The 17,342-nt window shown below is 40.7% G+C and overlaps 2 protein-coding genes across 5 annotated transcripts in view; both read right to left on the bottom strand.

Moving 5' to 3' along the window:
* LOC138982259 (uncharacterized) overlaps positions 1–17,342 on the bottom strand; it is a 95,435-nt gene that overhangs the window by 16,493 nt on the left and 61,600 nt on the right. The gene's annotated exons all lie outside the window — the stretch shown is intronic.
* The window catches only part of LOC138982257 (uncharacterized), a 16,593-nt gene continuing 576 nt past the window's right edge, over positions 1,326–17,342 (bottom strand). For 2 of the 4 annotated variants that reach the window (XM_070355494.1, XM_070355497.1), the window contains exons 1-4: positions 16,607–17,342; positions 14,412–14,779; positions 11,929–12,075; positions 1,326–8,080 (exon numbers count right to left, since the gene is read on the bottom strand). The exon at positions 16,607–17,342 is cut by the window's right edge and continues 576 nt beyond it. In XM_070355494.1, coding sequence (XP_070211595.1) covers positions 7,461–7,925 — 465 coding nt within the window. In that variant the 5' untranslated portion in view covers positions 7,926–8,080; positions 11,929–12,075; positions 14,412–14,779; positions 16,607–17,342 and the 3' untranslated portion in view covers positions 1,326–7,460. Of the gene's footprint in view, positions 8,081–11,928; positions 13,683–14,411; positions 14,780–16,606 lie in introns of those variants that run through there. The other 2 variants (XM_070355495.1, XM_070355496.1) reach the window with 2 other exon arrangements.

Here is a 17,342-nt window from a genome sequence, read left to right as displayed (position 1 = left end):
TACAGAATAAATGGTTCAACCCCCCTACTACACGAATAACACGTTGCCAGCAAAATATCAAAAGCACTCGGACTAGCGTTACAGTGTCCCATACAAAACTTGGCAATATACACCATAAACCGGATACAAACAAATCAATTGCACGCTAACAACTTTGTTATACTGTCTCATAATGGTATACAAATTAATAAACTCAAAAGCGTTTGTAACAGTTATGATAATGTGATATTCGTGCCCTGTGTAACGATAGTCTGTTTTTATGTTTTACCAAATTAACCAAAACTGGCGTTGTCTACTGCTTTTCCTTTTATAGTTTTACACTCCTCTGTAGTGAAGGTCACTGCTCACACAAGGGCGGGAATGTAGCTCAGTCCTGTTGGCCGCTGTCAGCGCGAGTTCGTCCCCACGTTCGGCGAGAGATTTATTATTGCTCAGTCAACTTTGTGTGCAGACTCTCCTCGGTGTCCGAACACCCCCGTGTGTACACGCAAGCACAAGACCAAGTGCGCACGAAAAAGATCCTGTAATCCATGTCAGGTGGGTTATAGAAACACGAAAATACCCAGCATGCTTCCTCCGAAAGCGGCGTATGGCTGCCTAAATGGCGGGGTAAAAACGGTCATACACGTAAAAGCCGTGGGAGTTTCAGCCCATGAACGAACAAACGGCTCACACAATTTCAGCTTTCTTGTTTAGTTTATAAATTTCAGCCTCAATTCCTCGTCTCTGTAACCAGTATTAAATAGTGACTGTTTTGCTAACTGTTCAGCTGTCACCTGCCAAGTAGAACCGATGTATTCTTTATGATGTGATAAAATTAAAGTATTCATTCCACTTTGTGATGGATGAACTCGCAACTGCCAAGTATTACCAGTCTTATGATGGGATAAAAATTAAGTATTCATTCCATTTTGTGATAGGTTAACTCTCAACTGCCAAGTAATACCAGTCTAATGATGTGATAAAAATATTCATTCCATTGTGTGATGGGTTAACTCTCACCTGCCAAGTATTACCAGTGTGTCTTGTGATGTGATAAACATAAAGTATGCATTCCATTTTGTGATGATTTTCCTTATTTAAAGTGGATTTTCTGCATGACACTTGTTTGATTAAAATTAATTGTATTTGTGGCAGACAACTTGAGTTATGTTTTGTGTTTTTGTAAAAACAACTTGTTTTTTTTAATATGACTGGAAATGAGACTAGCAGCCATGAATCCATAACTACATTTTGCTGTCCATCATAGACATCTCACTCGCACATGTTCATTGCCTCACCATACAGGAATCAAAATCCATACAAACAATTTGTATTATCCAATATTCAAACTTGTCATACACATTTATTCATACACAAGAATTATGTGTCATACACATTCAAGCAATCAAGATCCAATAAATGTATATAATTGATGTTCTTAAAAAGACTACACACACACCTAAATATATAGGTGATCTTTGAAATGGGACATTTACATGCAAAATTCAGAATGCAAACAGAGCTTTGGCTTGCAAATTTAATAGTCATTAACCAGCACATAATATGAATAATTTTTGAAATTGTGATACTGATTCAATTTTTCACATAAAATCAGAATTTCATTTAGTTTCCTGATACAAATGATTCGTCTAGCTTACCTTGAATAAACATACCAATACGTCAAAAAGTAGGACATCTGAGCTCAAAGATTAATAGTTTGGTTTGAAAAATCTCTAAATACACATAATTACAAAAACAAAACAAAATTCCGTGATAGAACATGTACTGATCTTGCAACTAAAGTAAAAAGGGGACTCGGGTGTGCTGTTAAAATTGTTGGCACATTTTAGTATCTAAAACTCACCTTTGATTTTAGGGGGTGCCTATTCTTTCTTTATTTGGTGTTTAACATTGTTTTCAACCACGAAGGTTATATCGCGACGGGGGAAGGGGGGAGATGGGATAGAGCCACTTGTCAATTGTTTCTTGTTCACAAAAGCACTTAATCAAAAATTTGCTCCAGGGGCTTGCAACGTAGTACAATATATTACCTTACTGGGAGAATGCAAGTTTCCAGTACAAAGGACATAACATTTCTTACATACTGCTTGAGTAAAATCTTTACAAAAATTGACTATATTCTATACAAGAAACACTTAACAAGGGTAAAAGGAGAAACAGAATCAGTTAGTCGCCTCTTACGACATGCTGGGGAGCATCGGGTAAATTCTTCCCCCAAACCCGCGGGGGGTACCTATGCGACTGACCACAATGTTTACTTTCATCAGGCACAAAGTTCTTCAGCAGAAGAATGATTAATATTCTAGCAACAAACATGCAATAAATTCATACATGATTATTGATGTTCAAAAAATGCTCTACACTACTTCACCAAACTAAATGGAGAACTGAAAATGTTTAAAACACTTTCTTTCTTTATTTGGTGTTTTCAACCACGAAGGTTATATCGCCACGTGGAAGGGGGGGGGGGGGGGGGGGCTGATGGGATAAAGCCACTTGTTAATTGTTTCTTGTTCACAAAAGCACTAATCAAAAAATTGCTCCAGGGGAAAACACTAACCATAAACAATAAACACCACTATGAGGTTTGATAGGTAACTTAAAGGGACCTTGACCTTCAATGAACGTTGCAAAAAGCTTATGTTCTGATGAATATGGGTGAATGAGGCACCATTGAATATAAAAAGAAAAATAACTGATTTGACTCTAGTTAAACTATGGCGCTCATGGCATCATACCAAAGTTTGAACGAGTATCCCTTTCACTGTTCTGTACAGCTGTGAAAACACAGTGAGACATAATAATAATGAACATAAATTAATCACCCCTTCTCGCCAGAGCTCACGGCAATACACAATAGCAAAACAAATCAGAGCATTCACACACCGACACACACAAAGTCGTTAAAGGTTTATTGGCTGCGGCAATAATAGCCGCAAGAATAATCCTTTAGTTCGTTCAAAGTACCCAAGCATGTCCTGTATACAAAAGTAAGGCGATTGAGATTTTATTTTGGTTTTTTTACACAAGCCAGAGAACACCAGTGCTTGTGAGAGCAAAACGTTTGCCCGTAGGGAAGTGAACCTTCCTTATCTTTCGCACCAGAGAGCTGTTCAAAAGGGGTATTGTGCAAGTTGGCTATTAAACCATTGTAATTCGGAAAATGTCTTTAACCTTCGCCGGCACTCGTGGGTCCGTGCGGACCCAGAAGGGTGTTTGATTGCAAATATCTTTTAAACGAGTTGGAATTTTTTAATGAGCTTTTAGAAATGCCTCAGACACCTAACAAGCTATCATCTCCTAAAAGCTCATTAAATTTCAGTGATAATTAATTAATTAATTAATGGTCAAATTTAGACTACACACGGAAGCATTTGTGGGGACGTGCGGACCCATACTTCTCAAAGAAGGAAAAGCGTGTATACCCTTCCGAGGCACTCGTGGGTCCGTGCGGACCCAGAAGGGTGTTTGATTGCAAATGAGACAGTGACAAAAGGTCAGGTGTCATGTCTACTGTCCCGAATGACACACGATTGCTGACATTTCACCATTGCCAAAAGAATTTATTTATTTATTTATTTATTTATTTATTTATTTGTTGCTTAACGTCCAGCCGACTACGCAGAGCCATATCAGGACGAGGAAGGGGGGAATGAAGGGGGCCACTTGTCAAGCGATTCCTGTTTACAAATGCACTAACCCATTACTTGTGTCCCAGCAGGCTTTAGTAAAACTAAATTAATACCTACTGGAAGATTACCAGTTTCCAGTATGTTAAAATAGGCTTAACCTATCTACTGCTGGACTTACATCAGAACACTAACAGATTAAACTATACATGAATCGCGAGACAAGCGGCAAGAGAAGAGATTTTTGGAAAAAATACAGGCGAATGAGCAAGAAGGCAGAAAAAAGAAAAGAATTCATGAAGAAAAAGAGAGCATGACAGGAAAGAGGAACCAAAAATCTACCTAACAGCAAACTAAAAAGCTCCTGCGGTTCCAAAAACAGGAGGGGCCTTTAATTTCATAACCGCAGTGCCCCACTGCGGGATGCCAAAAGAATAAACAAATAAGAAATAGGTAGAAAATGAATGTGAAAACTGACTTTGATTGTTGATCAGTATTTTCTATACCACTAACAAATAATCTACTTACACATAGCTGTTTGGCAAATGTATGTTGCATGGGACACACTGACATGAAAGTGGAAGATGTTTTTCCCTCTAGAGAAACTACATATCAAGTTACACTTTTTGTGCTCTTCCATTCCAGTTGGCAATCAATTGTTAACGCATGTTATTAGAAAAAATAGAACGAAAACAGATTAGATAGAATGAAAAATGTACTGGTGATGTCATTTGGGACATACTGACATGAAAACGTCACCTTTTGTCATTGTCTCAAATATCTCTTAAACGAGTTGGAATTTTTTAATGAGCTTTTAGAAATGCCTCAGACACCTACAAAGCTTTCATCTCCTAAAAGCTCATTAAATTTCAGTGATAATTAATTAATTAATTAATTAATTAATGGTCAAATTTAGACTACACACGGAAGCATTCGTGGGGACGTGCGGACCCATACTTCTCAAAGAAGGAAAAGCGTGTATACCCTTCCGAGGCACTCGTGGGTCCATGCGGACCCATACTTCTCAAAGAAGGACAATTGTGCAAACCCTTCCGTGGCACTCGTGTGGCCATGCAGACCCATAATATTTTACCAAATACCGTGTGCAGTCTAAATTTGACCATTAATTAATTAATTAATTAATTATCACTGAAATTTAATGAGCTTTTAGGAGATGATAGCTTTTTAGGTGTCTGAGGCATTTCTAAAAGCTCATTAAAAAATTCCAACTCGTTTAAGAGATATTTGCATCAAACACCCTTCTGTGTCCGCACGGACCCACGAGTGCCACGGAAGGATATGCATATTTTTCTTTCTTTGAGAAGCATGGGTCTGCACGGCCCCACGAGTGCCACGGAAGGATATGCACATTTTTCCTTCTTTGAGAAGCATGGGTCTGCACGGCCCCACGAATGCGTCGTGAGTAGTCGATAACGAGTGCCGGCGAAGGTTAATGGCTGAATAACAATGAGTTCCTTTATACGTTGGATTGGGCAAGCCATATATATATATATATCCCATGACCTCCCTTCTTTGTCTCTGTTACTTCAGTATGGGTATATATATTTTATAGCTCAATAAATACATCATGGACTCCAAAAAATATATGATAGTGCAGATTCCGATTTGGGCAAAGGACTACTTTCCTCCCGACCTTTGACCTCGCGCCGAACAATGTGACACATTTGTATGAAGTTCTAAAATCGTATTGCACGGCTCAGAAAACCATATCAGTTGCACGCAAAAATGAATCTCAGAACTGATCTGATGTATGAGATGCAATAAGCAAAAGTTTCTTTCATTATGAAAGCAATGCAGGTCGAAAAAAACGAACATTCAACTTACAAGATAACCAGATGCTAGCGAACCAAAACAAAAACACGAGTACCCTCCCCTTGCATCGTTAGCAGACGACTTTTGAGAATCTGTCGGTAGTGTGTTTTGCCGGTGTGCGCCTTCAGCTATCAAACATCGGCTGTTTCACGTGTTTTGCGAGCAAGTCTACTCTTTTGCCTGGCTCTGCAGTAAGTCCACATATTTTTCCGTAATCCAGTCATATTCCTTCAAAATGCAATCAATCGGCGGTGACAGACGTGTCGGTCGCGTTTTCCTCTCACCCATACCAGTTTAAGTTCATCCATGCAAACACACTCGCAAAACAGTTTATCACGTAGATACATTTCAAATAGGGAGCAAATGGTTAAATCTAAACCTACATATTTGTTCCCTAAGATTTGCTTCTCTGTCAATAAGCCTAATTACACACGTTCGAGAAAAACAACGTGGAATCAATTCTGAATCGAGTAAGCCAAATGGGTCCCAAACCCGTTTCGCCCGTTCTGCCGACCTGAAACGCAAAACAAAAGAATTGTGCGCTTCAACTAAATTAATTTCTATTCGACTTCATTACTTTCTTGCAACTTATGAACCTTTACTTAAAGCTTTTAAATGGTCTGAAAGTAGTGTTACCGCGTACTTATCGATGCACTCATTCGTTTTATTTTTTCAGCGACGGTCACTTAGTTTAAGGTTGCAAAAGGGCTAAGTCTCGCTGGCAACAGTTTTACCCTGCACAGATCGCAACAGTGCCGCTAGTAGTCTACACTTTGTGTTTGATGGTAGAATGGGATATACAGATTACAACACTCGTGGTTTTTTATATGACTTGTATTTCAGTCAAGACCCAGCGGGAATATCAATCGAGAGACACTCGCCAGAGGCTCGTGTCTCCCGATGATATTCATCCGCTGGGTCTTGACTGAAATACAAGCCATATAAAAAACCACTCGTGTTGTAACCTATACATATATATATAAATATATCTAGCATCAATAAACCTAAAAATACACTAAGGTCTTTTTCAAAAACAATAGTCTGTTTTAAAAACTTTCAGCAATTTTCAACCTTATAAATCTATACTATAGATACATCAAAAGAAATTTGGACTGGTGCAATTAAACAGGTAACCTAATGGCAAATCATTGTGTAAAACTTTCTTTACAACTTTCTTTCACAAAGTGTACATATATTTTTTTTTTTTTTTAGCAATATTGTTTTCGTGGTGCAGTACCTGTGTTTAAAAATAATAAAATACACAGCGGACATAATTTCGCTTTATTTGAATGACTTTCCACTTTACAAAGATTGGTTTAGAATTAGAGCGCAGATTTAAACCAATTTGAAAAAAACAGTTGCTTATACCTTCTACCATGCTTGGTACTTTGAACAAACTTTATGATTGTTTTTGAGGCTTTCATTGTTGCAGCCCAATGCTGCTCAGTGAAAATTAACTTTTTTGAAGGCGAAGTGTCTGCACCCAGACACATCCTTACTCTGAGGTCTCAAAGCAAACCCGCAAATTGAGGCACACCTCCCAACGCCATGCAAGATATTGCAGATTTATTGCACGATTACGTGGCTGGAGCGGATAGGGCAAGTAGCCTAATAAGTTTACAATTTAAAACGAATGCTTCTTTCATTGACAAAAGCAGTAATCATGTGTCAAAACACTGGATCGGCTTTGGAATGCGCTTGTAAATAAAAGTAGACAATGAATTTTTCTTGTGATTCCACTGACCAATCTGCTTGTAGTCTGGACAATCAAGCGTACAAAATATGGCAAAATCGTATGGGTTCACAGGTCTGCTATACACTTCAGGTTTGGGGTGTCCACAAGCTAACTTTTTTTTTACTCGAGCATGTTGGCAACGAACTGGAGAACAACATCTGACCATGTTGATCGGTGGGTGGCCCACTCCGAGGGTCAATGCGCTCCGTTAGTTGCACGAGCTGTTCCTCAGAGAGGGGGCAAGCCGTGGCAGGCACATCCTAACGACTGTCTGGCAAAGGATGGTCCTCGATTATCGATTGAAGGCTTCTCCCTTTCCAGAAGTCCTGTTCTGCTGTGGATGTGCTGGCTCGTCTCTCCAGCATCCCCCTGAAGAAGAGCTGCAGGGGAGTTCTGTTGCGCTCTGTCCTCAGGGGTTGGTGGTTCTTCTGTTCCACAATCCACTGTAGGGACCGGTTCAGCCTGGGCAGAAAAACATAGTGGAGGGCCCACAAGTGAATGGGATTGTCCATGTTCAGTATCCCCAGACCACCTTCTGCCTGTGGTGTTCCCATTGCAGTAAACAGGTCATGGTAAGGGTTCACCACATCTTTCCAGACGTCGAGCCAGAGACACTCGATCCTTTGGTTATGGTCACTGCGGCCTTGCATCGCACTGCCTCTCCCTTCTCCCCTGTGTTCATTCATGAGGGCGACGACATCCAGATTCTCGCCACCATGGTCCATGCGGACTCTTGACGGGAGTCCAAAGCGTTGGGTTCCACCCAAAAACAGATCCCGAACGGTCTCTGACCTGTTGTTTCGGTGGCATGGAGGAAGGTAGTGGCCCGGCTAAACTCAGCCTAAAGCCATAGATTGCCCCATGAATCACCATTTTCCACCTGCAATATAACAAACAGAGATCCGTTTCCATATGTGATTTCACCACACAAATTCTGATTAAAGAGTTATTGGGAAATAAGTACAGGTAACATGCTCAGTAAATATTAAAAAGTAATGGTCAAAGTGCTTTTTCATGACCGAGAATCAAGACCATTATTTTTAATATATATCATTGAGAAAAGGTGTGTAACCCATTTAATCCACCTTTCTTCAATTTTGCAAAGAAATAAATCAAGAAAAGCAATTGCTTTATATGACTTTTCTTCGTCATGTCCATAAGCCTTAAGGGTCTTGTAGGTCTTAAAAGGAGGATTCCACTAACTGCTGGGACTCTAAAATTTGATAAAAATAAGCAAAATTTTGGTAATGTCTGCTGGTTAATAACACATACAATTCAGTGAAATTTAATAAAAATAACTGAGAAAACCGCAATGTAAAGCTTTTACAAACTTGACCCCACTGTGACCCCAAAATGTGACAGGGATCAACCAAACTAGGGTCACGTAGGTAGATGATCAAATCCTTCAAGTGTTCAAAGTTTCAAAGCTCAAGCTTCAAAAACACCTGAGATAACATCAATGTTAAGATATTTTGATTCGAACATGACCCCCTGTGACCCCAAAATTTGATGAGGGTCAATCTTCTTCTTCTTCAGCGTTTGACGATGGCTGTGTCTAGATTCTTTGGCCCGTGATGTTGACGAAGTGGGCTGCGACGAAGGTCAATCAACGTTATGTCTTCTTCTTCTTCTTATGCGTTCGTGGGCTGAAACTCCCACGTGCACTCGTGGTTTGCACGAGTGGAATTTTACGTGTATGACCGTTTTTACCCCACCATTTAGGCAGCCATACGCCGCTTTCGGAGGAAGCATGCTGGGTATTTTCTTGTTTCTATAACCCACCGAACTCTGACATGGATTACAGGATCTTTTTCGTGCGCACTTGGTCTTGTGCTTGTGTGTACACACGGGGGTGTTCGGACACCGAGGAGAGTCTGCACACAAAGTTGACTCCGAGAAATAAATCTCCCGCCGAACGTGGGGACGAACTCACGCTGACAGCAGGCAACTGGATACAAATCTAGCGCACTACCGACTGAGCTACATCCCCGCCCACAATCTTATGTCAAGTTGGTAGATTATCAAAACCTAGAAGTGTGCGTACTATTAAAGCTCTAGCTAAAAACACATCTGAGATAACATCAACGTTAAGTTTTTATTAAACGAACATGACCCCGCTGTGACCCCAAAATTTGATGAGGGTCAACGAAACTGGGGTCACTTCGTGAAATCATCAAACCCTAAAAGTGTGCAAAGTTTCAGAGGTCTAGCTGTATAAACTTCTGAGATAACAGCTCAACGTTACATTTTTTGTCCTTGGACAGACAGACAGCCTGCCCACAGCACACATAATTATTTTGATCAAGTATTATTCACTCAGCCAGTCTACCTGCACAAGCATGTGATTAATCCATGGTTGAAGAGTTCTGTGAAAATTGCGCAATTCTGCAAACTCTTTATAGCAGTTAATTTAATTTCGAATAAAATAAAGTACATAGTTGTTCTGCTAAGACGATAAGGCAAATATTTTTGCGTTCTTTTCATGTTTAAGTATCTCGGGAAAAAAAGTTCTATTTATGAAGTGAAATATAATTGACCTACAGATTACTGTCTTTTTATTTGTACAAATGCAAAATGGGAACAACTCTATTTTCTACACAAAATATGAGAGTTACTTGCCTTGAAACCTTGTGTCTGGTACAACGTAGATTTTGATTTAGAAAACAACCAAACTTATGGATCTTATATTGGATTCTGTGTGTTGAAACCTGAAATGAATAGTGTAAATGCAGTATGTATGAGCTCTTTCCTCTTTCGAATATTTGAGCATTCAGAACTTTTCAGTCACCAAGCAGTGACCACACAGTGTGGTTTCTCAACCTATGAGCTATCGAGGATTCAGACTGGTTGCTGGGTGGTTATTTGTTAGGACTAGGTAGCTTGGTATTCACCGAAAAGTATTCCCCCCTCTGCTTATTTCTCTGTTAACTTGAAGGGGTGTTTATTGTTAAAAAAAACACCAAGCAACCAAATTTAAATAACCACCCAGTAGAAATGGTAAGGTATAACCAGAATATGTTTTGTATTCCGTGGGGAAATCATCAATGAACCAGTCTTTCATTACATATCCAGAAAATGACAAAATAAAAAGAAAAGAAAAGAAAATACTTGCACACGACTCACCTTCGTTACCCACCTACCCCTTAGAAGACGCCCTTCCTTTTACGATCCCAAACAAGACATTTTCAAGACCCTGTTTCATAGCTGCCAACCCCTGTGAAGCCCAAAGAGTAGCATTTTGGAACTTTCACCCAATGTCAGAGTTGCAATTGGTGTTTATAAGCGTAGCACTCGCATAATCTTAAATTTGAATCGCAAGCCCGCATTTAAAATGCCATCAAAAACGCTTGTAAGATTCTGAGAGCTCTACGACATTACAACCGTCTAACCATAGTTCAATGTCACACGCTTTCCTTCTTTGCCACTACTAAAGCAAACGTATGCAAGATTGTATGTTACACGCTTTAGGAGCATGGCAAGAACGGATTCAAACTCAAAATCGTCACTCCAAAAAAACATAAAATGCACACACGACTTTTATTTCTCCTGCTGTTATCGTTTCTTCTCTTTACAGATTCTTCAACGCTCAGAATACTGAAAACGGCACCCCAGACGACAGTACTGTTTCCATACGCGAATTTAACTTCCCTTGGAAAGTGGTTCGCTCAGGAGGCCTGTTTGTCTGACACTATAAGGACAGAGTTCTGAACATAGATGACAAAGATTCCGGAATGAACAAACATTTTGCGGATGCAGACACAGAAAGACGTCATGAAGAATGAGATGCTTCAAAAGATACAGACTGTGACGATGACTGTGACGTCATTCCCATATAACGAGACGTCATTCACAGTTGTTCGGTCACTTCCGTCAAAAAGTAGATTTAGACAATCAACGTAATCTCGTGTGGAAGAAAACGTCTGTCACACAACCAAGTCGGAATAGCAGGTATTATTACCTATACACGCAAAGTCTGTCGAATTCTTCGGCAAAAATCGTTGAAAATGATTTGCCCGCATCGGCGTGGAACTTGCACCATAATCTTCACCACCCTTACGTTTCCCCGTTTTTATCCTGTCTCCCTCCAGTTTCCACTTCTAACACCGTCACTGTGCACAGCTTACAACTTAACAAGTGCATTGCATATTCTAATCAAATTCACAATTGGCGCATAGAGTCACCGGAAATGCGAATGCTTGCAATAAAATTCACGATTTGCTAAGCAAGTCACGTGGACAATATCGAGTCATAACGGAGTGGTTCCCAGCCATCGGTACTCGACTAGTTATGCAATGTTCATTGTTGATTGTCAAGCAATAAGTGAACATTTTGCACGCTTGTCATTTTTTTTTTTTTTTTAGCGTAGCAGCTCAGGCCTTAGAGTAGCAGCGTAGCAATTCCTGCAAAATCGGAGCATGCTGCGCCAAAATCATAGCAATTGGCAGGTATGCTGTTCTCTAAGATATTCTGCTCATAACCTCTGTAAGTTTACCCCCATTATAAGACCTTATTATCTCAGGGTTATGTAGGTCTTAAAAGAAAGATTCCAGCGTCATAAAATAATGTTTAAGAGAATTCCTTATGCCACCTGTATCAATCCACTCAAATTCCATGTTCAAACTGGCACAACCCCCAACATCCTCCCCACCACCGGACACACTCAACATTCACCAAATTTTGAAAAAGGATTTTTTTGTGCCCAGTGTATGTATTTGTAGCTGTACTCACGATATCAACTTGTGGTATCCGTCTAGATGCCAGAGAGCGTTTGGTCCTGATACTTGGTACAGACGACGTCTCGTGGGCCTCAACGCCAAAGCTCTGACAGCTACTCCACCAGGATCAACCCGCTGGATGGCTCCCCGTACTCTGTGCCTTTGTGGAGCGTGTAAGAATACAACTTATTACACTAACGTGACATACCACTCATGTCATAACAATACCATTCACTCTACATTGCATGTGTAAAGAGGTCTTGTCTGACAAGGACCTGATTTTTCACTGCCTCCAATACCGAAACAAGCGTCCTTCTTTGAACACTCGGAAGAATTTTAAGAACGTAAACACCACACCAGTGACATTTCCTTGCTTTGACATAAAAGATTACACGAGGCATTCGGAGAGATCCAGGTTCAATTTGTAAGCTTCTTCAATCTGGGCGCTTCGACAAAGGGACATTTACAGCAATGAACATGCAACAGTATGTACAGGGTCCCCACTGGTTTTTAGAAACAAAATTCCATGACTTTTCCATGAGCCTCAATAACATTTTCCATGACTAGATCCACAGGTCGCCATTTCCGAACACGCAAACTTTTTACATCTTGTCACTGCCAGTTTTGACACTGGCTTGCTTTGCACTGAATTTGAGTCAGTTTCTACGCAGTGTCTCTTTGACAAGCAAGTCAAGCATTTGCTACGCAGTCAGATTATCGGTAATGTTTGCTGGTCCTGTCATTTCACTAAACTGGACCAGCCACTGTTTGTATCCATCTGCACTTTCGTAAATTCCGTTTCATAACCGTCACTAACACTGTGACTTGACGAACTGTCATTTTTTTCACCGCGATACACAGTTCATTGCGAAGATCTTCCTTGGTAATTCGTTCCAATTCCGCATACTTTTTGTTGTCAAGAAACAACTCGAAAGAAAGCTGGCGTGCTAAAGGTTAATTTTTTTTCTTTCTTATTTATGTTAAATTCCATGACTTGAATTGAAATTCCATGACTTTCCAGGCCTGGAAAATTAAAAATCAAATTCCATGACTTTCCATGACCTGTACGAACCCTGTATGTAGGATAAACAGAATACTACATGGCTTCCTGTTTGATACCAGTTTTACACTAGTGTTTTGAAATATTGTTCGCAGTTTAATATTTAAAAGCACAACTTGTGTAAAACTGGTATTTCATAGGAAACCATATAGTATTCTCTATGTGGACAACAATGTCACAGGCTTACCCACTAAAGTTCTTTAGGAGCTTCTGACATATTTGCCTTAAAAACAACATGCAAAATAACTTGTGGAATCCAAAAGCACCATGCCGCATTAGTGGCCCAATTAGAGCTGCAGACTATTACGCTTTCGATGTAGCATGCTACTTGTAAAACAGAAAATGCTACTTCGTTATACAGACACTCTACAATGTTCATTTGTTCCTGCTGCTGTTTTCTTGTCTGAACACAGTTATTGCAACATTTGTGTCTTGACATATAAACATGTAGGTGCAGTGGATTATAAGATGATGCAATACTTAAAGATAAACACCATTTGCTACACTATAAATTCAAGATTGCTACACATGAAGCTTCATAGGGGCTGACAGCTCTGCATCATACACCTGCACATAAATCTTACTGACTGAGTTGATGTGTATTTACACATTGCACACCTCCCACATTGAAGTAAACAATTGAATATCTTCAGTTAATCGAAGTACACTTAAAGATGAAGTTCTCTCCATAGGAATACTGTGCATCACCCTTGCATGTTTGTTTGTTTGTTTGTTTGTTGCTTAACGTCCAGCCGACTACGCAGAGCCATATCAGGACGAGGAAGGGGGGGGATGAAGGGGGCCACTTGTCAAGCGATTCCTGTTTACAAATGCACTAACCCATTACTTGTGTCCCAGCAGGCTTTAGTAAAACTAAATTAATACCTACTGGAAGATTACCAGTTTCCAGTATGTTAAAATAGGCTTAACCTATCTACTGCTGGACTTACATCAGAACACTAACAGATTAAACTATACATGAATCGCGAGACAAGCGGCAAGAGAAGAGATTTTTGGAAAAAATACAGGTGAATGAGCAAGAAGGCAGAAAAAAGAAAAGAATTCATGAAGAAAAAGAGAGCATGACAGGAAAGAGGAACCAAAAATCTACCTAACAGCAAACTAGAAAGCTCCTGCGGTTCCAAAAACAGGAGGGGCCTTTAATTTCATAACCGCAGTGCCCCACTGCGGGAACCCTTGCATGTAAGTGAACTCAAAGTACTATGTGAACAGAACAGAACCAATTCTGGTCTGTTTGCAACCGCATGAACGCAGGAAAGAGATCATTGTCAGATTGAATTACAATTAACATTGACACGCTTCCATTTGAAACTTTTCAGTTGTCATTGTGGATTGACGCCCCGGGCCCCAGATCCTGCGTTTAACTTTATCCTCGACGAACAAAACAACAGGCACCAATTGGGTGGCCGCCTCACCTGTGATTGTGTTGACCAGGTTGGCAACCGAGCCAGACAGGGTAGAATTGCTGGTACCGGTTGTCATCGATCCCGATGTTGAGGCGATGGCCTCACGATCACCCGAAACAGCTTCTTGCAGACGTTGGTTGTCTTTCTGGAGCGAGACAATGGCCACTTGGCAGGTCTCTTGCCGCTCCCCCAGCCTGCGTAGTTCTGCCAATACCGCGGCCAAAGCAGTGGCGCTTTCTTCCCCTCCTGCTGTGGCTGACTCAAACCCACCGGGTTGTCGCTGCGAGGCTGTCTGGTTGCTGGCCCTTGGCCGACCTGCAGCGGCTCGGGTCACTTCGGCTACCCGCCTTGACGCTGCCCTCCTGGGAGGCATATTCCTGTGCATAAAAAACAGGATATGTGAACACAGCCTTATTTGTCAGATTACTGAGAATTACACATAAGCCTTGAACTTGTCTGCTGCTCCTTGCAGGAGTTAACAACTCCTTCACTGTTCAGCCTGTAAAAGGTGTTTAATATCCCATACTTCTGAAGTTGTCACCAGATTTTGGGAGTCTGAAATACAAACCAAAGAAATTGATTAAAATCTGACCCAAAGTACTTCAAACCAATTGTGTTTTCTGTGTCAAACTCAAATCCTGGCACCCAGTACCCCCACCAAACGAGTTTGGAATCTCTGAGGCTCAATACATTTATGACAAACAGAACACCAACAGGAAATTACATCATGGTTCTCTGAACTGTCACACACCAACATAATACCTGGCTAACAAATCCACATACTAACTAATGTTGGAATCTCTGAGGCCCTATAGCTTAATTTGACAAAAAGAACAACAGCGAACCATGTTTTCTGATTCTCTGAAAAATCAGCCCCACCATGAAATATTACCTAGCCCACGGTACATGTACTTTAACCAAAATAGTGTTTGTAATCTGTGAGGCACCAGCCAACACAAGTGACAACAGTACCTCCACAGGAAAAACATTTCCCGATTCTCTGCCAAGTCAAACAACACATGAAATATTACCTAGCCCACAGGCACAGTACCACAACCAAAATAAATTTGGAATCTCCTTGGCAAAATAACAGGTGATTGACAAAACAGTACTTCCACAGGAACCAATATTTCCTGATTCACTGAAATGACAAACACCCGAGGTAATTGACATACAGTACCTCCACAGGAACAAATATTCTGATTCTCTGAATTGACAAACGCTCACATGAAAAGGCATCGTAACACCAACATGTTCATCAGAATCTCACCTGAAAATTATTTCCAAGTACTCTGGAAAAACACTGATCCATACTATCCACCAACACAGAAACATACTGTTGAAACATGTCACGATATCTTGATTTGACAGAACACTCAACAATCGTGTTGATCAAAGAACCATTCCACCTTGAACTGGTTTTTAGACAAGGGACATCATCCACAACGAGCCTGTCATAAACTCGAGTTACTTCCCATCTACCGATCTGGTTGACCCCATTTAGAGCCGTCGATTTATAATGCCACCCACCCGCATCAAACAAGAAAGAAAATGTAAACAATTTGAAGATTCCCTGTTCCTATACCCGTGCTTTGTAAGCTGATCAGTCAAAACGCACAATGCAACCTGACCCGGCTACAACATTATTTAATCACACAAAAACCGACTGTGTTTATCGCCTGACGAAGGGACTTGTACAACCTGGCCTGTCCTGACGTTGCTTGATCTTCTTGATCTTGATATGTTACGCCAACAGGTCCCAAGCTTGGGAATATACGTTTGCTAGATGCACACCATCACCCAGGAAATGACGCTGCAAATTCAGGTAACGTAAACTGTTTTCCAGCAGAAAACATAAAATCATGGTCCCAAAATACAACTCTAGGGGAGTTCACAGTGCCCTGCCGAAGCAACGCATTGACCTCCATAGCTGCGGCGTTGTATGATGGATCGAAACACACACACAGACAGACAGACAGACAGACACACACACACACACACACACACCACGACCCTCGTCTCGATTCCCCCCTCTACGTTAAAATATTTAGTCAAAACTTGACTAAATATAAAAACGGTATTACTTAACTTTAAAATCAGAATCTGTGACTGTGAAACATTGGTCCATTTCTCAGTTGTTTTTCAACAGTTTAAAATTCCTTTTTGAAGCTTTACTATTCTAATATTCAGCACAGAAGAGTTACCTGAAGTACTGTCCCCTGTCCTTTCAGACGAGCTTGTATCATTAAGGACCCAGTAAGCTTGTTGGAAGCAGTAATTGGTTCCACCAACGCATCCAACTCTTGATCAGATATCCTGGAATACACCATGCGTTGTACTTGTAGCATTCCATTTTCCCTGAAAATTGCCAAACACTTTTATTACTTGCGTTGTATCGATAAACGAAGCACAAGTAAGAAACAATAATAAAAGCAAAGAAAATAGCAACACGATATGCAAACATCTAACAAAGCCGAGCAAGCAGAATGACAGGTCTAATGAAAAACAAAGAGGTACCGATTCGGAAACAAGATCGCGATTCTTTCCTTCGCTGCACGACGCAAATCTTCTGTGACCTTTGACCAAACGTAGCTTCCACATTCGATCACCGTGCTCAGCTTAATATTTACAACAGAAAGCCGAGGGGGTGGAATACCGAGATGAACCTACAGAAATGTGCATCCTCAAACCTGACATATTCATCCCAACATCAGTGATGTACATTTTAGTCGGTCTCCGGTCTCTGACCGATCCAATTTCCCCAGGACCTATAGCTTTAACCCCAGCAGGACACAGGTCCGATTAACCTACAGAAGAAGTGGTCAAGGGTCCGATCGTTTTTGACAATGAAGCGGACATGCGGACTGTTTAATTTTCAAGAGGAAAGCTTGTTTCGGTTTTGCCAAGCGAAAGTAAACACTGCGTGAGGAAAGCTGGTTT

This window comes from Littorina saxatilis, linkage group LG12 (assembly GCF_037325665.1).
Source record: "Littorina saxatilis isolate snail1 linkage group LG12, US_GU_Lsax_2.0, whole genome shotgun sequence".
Lineage (NCBI taxonomy): Eukaryota > Metazoa > Mollusca > Gastropoda > Littorinimorpha > Littorinidae > Littorina > Littorina saxatilis.
Note: the sequence above shows the minus strand (reverse complement) of the source record. Positions and strands in the feature narration are given on the sequence as shown.